The following is an 8,402-nucleotide window of genomic DNA, read 5'->3' as shown; positions in this document are numbered from 1 at the left end:
ACCTGCAGGAGCAGAGCAGACCTGGAGCTCCACCCGCCATCAGGGAACCTCTCACCTCCAGGAACAGAGCAGACCTGGAGCTCCACCAGGGAACCTCTCACCTCCAAGAGCAGAGCAGACCTGGAGCTCCACCAGGGAACCTCTCACCTTCAGGAACAGAGCAGACCTGGAGCTCCACCAGGGAACCTCTCACCTCCAGGAGCAGAGCAGACCTGGAGCTCCACCCGCCATCAGGGAACCTCTCACCTCCAGGAACAGAGCAGACCTGGAGCTCCACCAGGGAACCCTCTCACCTCCAGGAGAAGAGAAGACCTGGAGCTCCACCAGGGAACCTCTCACCTCCAGGAACAGAGCAGACCTGGAGCTCCACCAGGGAACCCTCTCACCTCCAGGAGCAGAGGAGACCTCGAGCTCCACCCGCCACCAGGGAACCTCTCACCTCCAGGAGAAGAGGAGACCTGGAGCTCCACCCGCCATCAGGGAACCCTCTCACCTCCAGGAGCAGAGGAGACCTGGAGCTCCACCAGGGAACCTCTCACCTCCAGGAGCAGAGGAGACCTGGAGCTCCACCCGCCATCAGGGAACCCTCTCACCTCCAGGAGCAGAGCAGACCTGGAGCTCCACCAGGGAACCCTCTCACCTCCAGGAGAAGAGGAGACCTGGAGCTCCACCAGGGAACCTCTCACCTCCAGGAGAAGAGGAGACCTGGAGCTCCACCCGCCACCAGGGAACCTCTCACCTCCAGGAGAAGAGGAGACCTGGAGCTCCACCAGGGAACCTCTCACCTCCAGGAGCAGAGGAGCAGGCCATAGAAAGGAGGACACAGCGGCGTGCACAGAGGCACCAGCGCTGCAGGGCCCCCCTCCCGGTCCCGTACCCCTCTGCCCCTCATGTAGCGAGACCTGCTGATCACGCACTGGCCTGCACGGCCACATGGCTCTGCACAGGAGGAATACACCCAGTAAACGCCCAAATAATATATTTGGAGCAACGTCATCATCGACATCGATGGACTGCGATGAGCAAAGTGTGTTTGTGTTCTTCATAATACCCTTCTGGATGGGAGGAAGGTAGAAGCTATCACTCTATCTGTTGATTTATAGAAGCACCCTCTCACTCGTGATCCCTCCCTCCCTCTCTTCACCCCCCTACCCTCCCAACGCCCCCGTCCCCCTCAGACATCGTGGAGCGGGTGAAGGCGGGTGGCGGGCAGTGCCCCCTGCGGCCCCACACGGACCGGGCGGCCTGCCCCGAGGGCCTGGAGGCCCTGATGGCGTCCTGCTGGAGCGAGAGGCCCACCGAGCGGCCGGACTTCTGCTCCCTCCGCCTCGCCGTCAAGAGGCTGTGTCCCGGAGGGTGAGTCGACCGGGACTGGACTAGGCTCTGGACTGGGCTGGACTGGGACTGGACTGGACTGGACTGGACTGGACTGGACTGGACTAGGCTGGACTGGACTGGACTGGACTGAATTAGACTGGACTGAATTAGACTGGACTGGACTGGACTGGACTAGGCTGGGACTGGACTGGACTGGACTGGACTGGACTGGACTGGACTGGACTGGACTGGACTGGGTCGGGTCGGGTCGGGTCGGGTCGGGTCGGACTGGACTGGTCTGGTCTGGTCTGGTCTGGTCTGGTCTGGTCTGGGCTAGGCTGGTCTGGGCTGGGCTGACCTGGGATGGGCTGGGCTGGCCTGGGACTGGACTGGACTGGACTGGACTGGACTGGACTGGACTGGACCGGACCGGACTGGACTGGACTGGACTGGACTGGGCTGGGCTGGGCTGGTTTGGTCTGGTCTGGTCTGGTCTGGTCTGGTCTGGTCTGGTCTGGTTTGGGCTGGTCTGGTCTGGTCTGGTCTGGTTTGGGCTGGTCTGGTTTGGGCTGGACTGGACTGGACTGGACTGGACTGGGCTGGGCTGGGCTGGGCTGGTCTGGTCTGGTCTGGTTTGGGCTGGGCTGGGCTGGGCTGGGCTGGGCTGGTCTGGTCTGGTCTGGTCTGGTCTGGTCTGGGCTGGGCTGGTTTGGGCTGGACTGGGCTGGGCTGGGCTGGGCTGGGCTGGGCTGGGCTGGGCTGGGCAGAGCGACGAAGCCAGAGCATTAGTCTACCTTTCAAATCCAGCTGCATTTGAATATATTTATTCAAATTATTTCTTTGGGAGCGTATAGTCATGACAAAATGAAAAACTCAATAAGTGCCGTTTGTGTAATAAACCCCTCTGTGAAGGGGAGGGGGAACGTGGAAGAAAGTCCAAGTGAACCTCACCTTGTGGGCCAGATATGCTAACGACATGAGTGCAGGACTTGCTAGCAATACTTGAAAAGTGGAAATCTGCAGCCAGTGACCAATCAGAGGCCAAATCAGCCTCTCTGCACAGCCCACAATCTGCGCTGGCCAATCAGCATCTGGTTGAAAATCCGATAGGATTCTCATTTATGTCCACGAATAGCTTGATCCCAAACATTCTTGGCACAGCAAGAGCTTCTGGGTATTCAGCTTAGGGCTTACCTGGCGGAGATCAGAATCATATGATTTCTATTACACAGGATGTGATGTTAAAAAATCCAAAGTGCCTGTGGACTCTGCAAGGCAATTTTAAAATATAAATAAAGTTCGCTGGTGGAAGTGATGACGATGATGTCCAGAACATCAGTGTGCCAGCCCACCCGACCGAAGTGGGAGATGAGTGTGGTGTTGGAGCGGTTACCTTGAGTGGGCCTTTAGGGTTTTGTGTTGAGGCAGAACAACTGAAGACTTATTGATTGTGGCTAGGGTTGACTGAGTGAGCGAGGGAGGGTGAGAGAGAGAAAGAGAGGAGGAGGGGTGAAGGAGGGAGAGGAAGAATGCAGTATGGGACACATGACTGCCCCTGGACATAGAGATCTGTCTGCTGTCATCACCTCGGGCATTAATCCTACCCTTAAAGGAGGAGAGAGAGAGAGGACAGAGAGAGAGGAGAGAGAGATGAGAAAGTGAGAAGAGAGAGAGGAGAGACAAGAGAGAGGAGAGATAGGAAAGAGAAGAGTGAGAGGAGAAAGGGAGAGGAGAGAGAGAGGGATAAGAGAGAGAAGAGAGAGAGAGGACAGAGAGAGGGAGAGGAGAGAGAGAAGAGAGGAGAAAGAGAGGACAGAGAGGGAGAGGAGAGAGAGAGGAGAGAGAGAGGTAGAAAGATAATAGGAGAGAAGGAGAACAAGCTGAAACAACTGCAACCCTGAGGCGTCCAGCTGTCACTCCTCACCTCTTCTTGAAACAGCAAGACAACAAACAACTAAACTTAAGCAATAAACCACGAGAGGCCGTGTGTTATAGTGATTTTATAACAGCTAGGGGGCGTTGTTAGGCATGACGCGAAGCGGAGTGCCTAAAACCCCCATAGCTGTTATAAAATCACTATAACACACGGCCTCGAGTGGTTTATTGCTTTTATACAACGGTTACTATAGCTATTAGTGTAAAATAAACACACAGCAATGTAAAATATTAAGATTTATTCAAAACGAAGCATCATTCCCTCAATTCCGCCGAGCAAAATAGTTCCCCTAACAAAAGGGTTGCCAAGCAACAACAACAACTACAATGCATTGGATCAAATGGGAGGCGCATTAATATTGAAAATGGAATGATATGCGGTCCCAGGTGTGTGTTACAAAGTATTTTAACATGGCTTGCAGCCAATCAGAATCAAGAACCAGAACTAACCGTTGTATAAAACAACAATAAACAACATCCCATGGAAAAAACCAACCAACCTTTGACCTCCCTGTTCTCTGTCCCTCCCCCCCCCCCTCCAGAGGCGGGGAGAGCATCCTGGACAACCTGCTGGCCCGTCTGGAGCAGTACGCTACCAACCTGGAGGAGGTGGTGGGGGAGCGCACCGCACAGCTCCTGGAGGAGAAGAGGCGCGCCGAGGGCCTCCTCACACAGATGTTGCCACGGTAACGGCGGAACACTGGAGTGGAGGCGGAGACTCTGGCTCGGGGGCCCCCCCCCCCCCCACGCAGATGAGATGAAGCGTCGCCTCTCTCGTCGTGTCCAGAGAGACTGAGAGACAGACTGTCGTCTCACTCTCTGCCTGGATGTTTCTCACTCTCTTTCTTCCAATCTACAGTACATTATCTATCTATCTATCTATCTATCTATCTATATATCTATCTATCTATCTATCTATCTATCTATCTATCTATCTATCTATCTATCTATCTATCTATCTATCTGTCTGTCTGTCTGTCTGTCTGTCTGTCTGTCTGATCTATCTATCCCATCCATCTATCCATCCGTCTAGTTTACATGGATAGTAGGTTTCTAAATCACAGAACGGAGCCTAAACATGTGCTTGTATTAGACATCGACATGGCAAACAAGCTCCATTTGAACTCTGTGCATATGTTCCCTCCCGTGCGTTCCCGTGCGTTCCCGTGCGTTCCTTCCATAGGGGTGTGTGATTACTGAGTATGTTCCTGTGTTTGTAGGTCTGTCGCTGCACAGCTGATCGCCGGGAAGACCGTGAGGGCGGAGACCTACGACTGCGTCACCATCTATTTCAGCGACATCAAAGGCTTCACCGCCTTGGCCGCTGGCCTCACCCCCATGCAGGTGACCGGATGACCCCTGAGCCTGACAGATAGTGGCAGAACAAGACCGTCCCTACCGAGATAGGACTGTAGGCCCTGTCCTCTGATGTTAATGGATAGTTGATTAATCCTCAGTTATACTCATGTGGTTTATTTTTTGTCACATGCACAGTACATAATACAGACACCATGAACAATAATGCTTAGCTGCGCCCAACGTGGTCCTCAAACCTGCGACCCCCGAGATCAAGGGTCACCTGCTCTACCGACGGAGCTTGCCAGGCCAGCCCAAAGAATCTGTCAGCCACCAAGAGGACATGCCTTAGCGTTTGAATGGATTCCAATTCATTGGAGCCAGTTCATTTGAGATGGCGTAGATGTTTTGAAGAGAGCATCACAATAGGTATTCAAATGGGCTTGGGAGACCTTCAAAGCCATCGCAGTCAGATTTCCTAGAGGCCCTGTAACCAGACGCCCACACCAGCGTGCTTCTCTGTGCCTGACTGTGTGGCGGTAACCCTGCCGAGCTGGAAGCAGGTCGGTGCTGTGCTATTGTGGGTGTCCTGATCCCCCTGGGGTACTGCTGGCATTCAGACAAGCTGAGGCCGTCAAACCACAGGGTCATGACCACAGACTGGCGTGAGAAGTCGGCTACATCAATCGTGTGGAGTTGTCACTCACAGAGTGGACATGACACCTTACTGAGTTGTCAATCACAGGGTGGACATGACACCTTACTGAGTTGTCAATCACAGGGTGGACATGACACCTTACTGAGTTGTCAATCACAGGGTGGACATGACACCATACTGAGCTGTCAGTTACAGAGTGGACATGACATTACTGCCAGCTTTATTACAGGATGTCACAGCTGAACGGAAAACGTTTGTCACCTCCATGTTTATTTGTCTTTATGTACATGTGTGTGAGTGTGTGAGTGTGTGTGTGTGCATGTCTGTGTGTATTTGATGAGACTGAAACTTCAATCGACTCTGAAAAAAGTTTATTTCCATAGGTGGTTAACGTGCTGAATGACTTGTATACATGTTTCGACAATATCATCGACAACCACGACGTTTACAAGGTACAGCCACATAATTATTGCTTGTTAGAAATAATAATGATTGGAAGTGTTGTCCTCTGCCAGTAGAGGCCAGGGTGTCCGTCTGTCGTCAGCACAGCCCTCTCCTCTGGCCTGCCACCGCAGGTGGAGACCATCGGCGATGCGTACATGGTGGTGTCTGGCCTGCCCATCAGGAACGGGGACGACCACGCCCAAGAGATCGCCCGCATGTCCCTGGCCGTGGTCCAGATGATGACACGGTACCAGAGCCCACACCTGCCCCAGCAACAACTAATGGTGCGCATTGGACTGCACTCAGGTAATACTGTAAACACAGCAATGCTCTAACAACGTTGTCAAACGGTTATTTCCTTCTCCATATAACAAATGCTACAAGACAAAATGTTGAGATGATGGTTATCGGAGTGACTTGTGAGTTGGTGGCTGGTGCTGTTTCAGGTCCTTGTGTGGCAGGCGTGGTGGGTCTGAAGATGCCTCGTTATTGTTTGTTCGGGGACACGGTCAACACCGCGTCACGGATGGAGTCGTATGGATGCCGTACGTAAAGTACTTCCCCTCTCAGAATGACATCCTTCCTGTGTGTGTGTGTGCTGTCCTGTGCATGTATGACAATAACAACATACTGGGGGTGTAAACAAGGCTAAATAGAGCATTCTTAAATAGACTGCGCTGTGTTTGCCCCCGGTAGCGCTGAAGATCCATGTGAGCTGCTCCACCAAAGCTCTCCTGGACAAGTTTGGAACATTCCACTGCGAGCTGAGGGGGGATATTCACATAAAGGTACATTCAGGAACTCAACCTGTACTTACAGTACCTACACTCTAGACATCTCAGTACTCTCACTGATGAACCTGTATTTACATATGTTGGATACTGATAACGTCAGTGCATGTCAGTACAAATATCTCAGTAAGCACATGATCTGATGCAGTACAAGCAGTTAAGCTCCAAATGATTGTAGCATTTCTGGCCTTTGAGTGACTTTGAGAACGTTAACCCGGTTTGGACCAAACAAGTCACTCCAATTAGCATAACTCTTATCTTTCTAATTTGATTCACTTAAAGAGGATTGAAAGTACTGTATACAACATTCTTGTGTAGAGTTTTAGAGCCACTTTTGGTTGAGTGATAAAAGCTGTGTTATGGGATAAAAATAGCGTGTGTTTTGACAGCTTTTTATTGAGGGCAATTCTTCACTCAAACCCTGTTCCCTCTCTGTTCTGCAGGGGAAGGGGCTTGTGAGGACATTCTGGCTTTTGGGAGAACACCAGTAACAACTTTTTATTTTATTTTTATCATTTGTAATTTGATTTGTGATATCTCACATGCAGCTCTAAAAAGTATTGCTTAATATATTTTCTTTATAATTAATGTTTTTTTATTTTCCCCTGTGATTGCAACTTGTTGGATTGCAATGTTATGGTTTGTCAAGAATTGCTGTAATGGTAAAGCTATTACTGCTAAATTGGTATTTGAATTGATATGGTATGCAGTTGCTTGTTTTCATTAGTTTTATTGCTTTTTGGATCCATGTTTGTAAATGCAATTTGAATGTATGCTTTCAAACCTTTTTAAACTGTATACATTATATCAAGACAGAACACAAGTACTGTACTGCTAATAGTATAGAGCTAATTAATTTCATATATTTCAATTTTAATTTTTAACAACTAAATGAAATGTGATTCCAGAACATGTTTTCCTATGGAATACAGAGGTCCCATTTCAATACATTACATCACCAGTTTGGCTTCTGTCAGCGTTCCCTCTGGAAACAGCATGTCCCCGTCCTTTTTTAGTAGAAAAACAAAACAAATTAAAGCTGCTTCGCAGCGATGAGGCGGGGCCAGGCAATTTCCGACAAGTTTAGGAGCAATAAGCGAGCGAATAGGAGGACAACAAGAAAGTTGACATTCCAATGTTAATTTTGTACATTCATATCGTATCATAAAACATTTGTAAAACATTTTGATGCATTGTAAGCTCGATTTTGATAATTCAACAATCTGGTCAATGAGTTTGTGAATTACAGTCTGAACATCCAGTGGAGCAAGTTGTGTGGTGTTAATTGATTGAAAAATGTGGGATGAGATATGTTTATTAATTTTTACAGGTTTTGTCTGCTTTTCTTCATAATTGACCATTAACTTCAGCAGCTGTGTACTCAGTCAGTTGCCAATCAATCGATTTAGTCATTGTAATTCTCGGCGGGGGCTGGGTAGGGTTGCCAACAGCGATGTCTCCGGAGCTTGCGTTGGATTGTGGGTAATGTAGTTTTCTCTGTATGTAGTGTTGGTTTCAGAGGACAGAATTAAACATATTTTTAAAAATTCAATTTTTGAGATAAAATTCTGAAATAAATCACACTACATCTTAGATATGTGGCCAATGTTGTCACTTTTTATGAGGATGATCAGACATTGATTTGGCGAGAATTAATAGGAACTGTATACAGAACTGTTTACAGTAAAACCTTTTGATGTGCTGTGGGCTCAATTGTTCATATTTCAATAATCTGTGAGGATCGTTTGGTACGGACCGTCTGAAGATACAGTATATCAATTTTGGTGTCAATTGAACAAAAGATGTGGGAGGAGATAGGTTTGATAGGTTTTACAGTTTATGAAAAAATCAGAGTGATGGACTTCAAAATTCCTGCAAGGTCAGAGTGTATGAAAGTTTTGTCTCACTTGGTACTACATTCATGTGGTTGTTTTACAGTGATGGCACCTATGGCTGATTTG

General features: G+C 49.1%; 1 protein-coding gene across 1 annotated transcript in view; it reads left to right on the top strand.

Moving 5' to 3' along the window:
- LOC311322610 (atrial natriuretic peptide receptor 1) overlaps nt 1-6,932 on the top strand; it is a gene marked incomplete at both ends in the record, with an annotated part of 32,174 nt that extends 25,242 nt beyond the window's left edge. Inside the window, 8 exons of the mRNA XM_084454695.1 lie at nt 1,179-1,356; nt 3,795-3,938; nt 4,473-4,596; nt 5,590-5,658; nt 5,782-5,956; nt 6,097-6,195; nt 6,347-6,438; nt 6,885-6,932. Coding sequence (XP_084310821.1) covers nt 1,179-1,356; nt 3,795-3,938; nt 4,473-4,596; nt 5,590-5,658; nt 5,782-5,956; nt 6,097-6,195; nt 6,347-6,438; nt 6,885-6,932 — 929 coding nt within the window. The remainder of the gene's footprint in view (nt 1-1,178; nt 1,357-3,794; nt 3,939-4,472; nt 4,597-5,589; nt 5,659-5,781; nt 5,957-6,096; nt 6,196-6,346; nt 6,439-6,884) is intronic.
- Between the last annotated feature and the right edge of the window lie 1,470 nt (nt 6,933-8,402).

This window comes from Borostomias antarcticus (genome assembly GCF_949987555.1).
Source record: "Borostomias antarcticus genome assembly, chromosome: 20".
Lineage (NCBI taxonomy): Eukaryota > Metazoa > Chordata > Actinopteri > Stomiiformes > Stomiidae > Borostomias > Borostomias antarcticus.
This window is presented reverse-complemented; position numbering and strand designations above follow the sequence as displayed.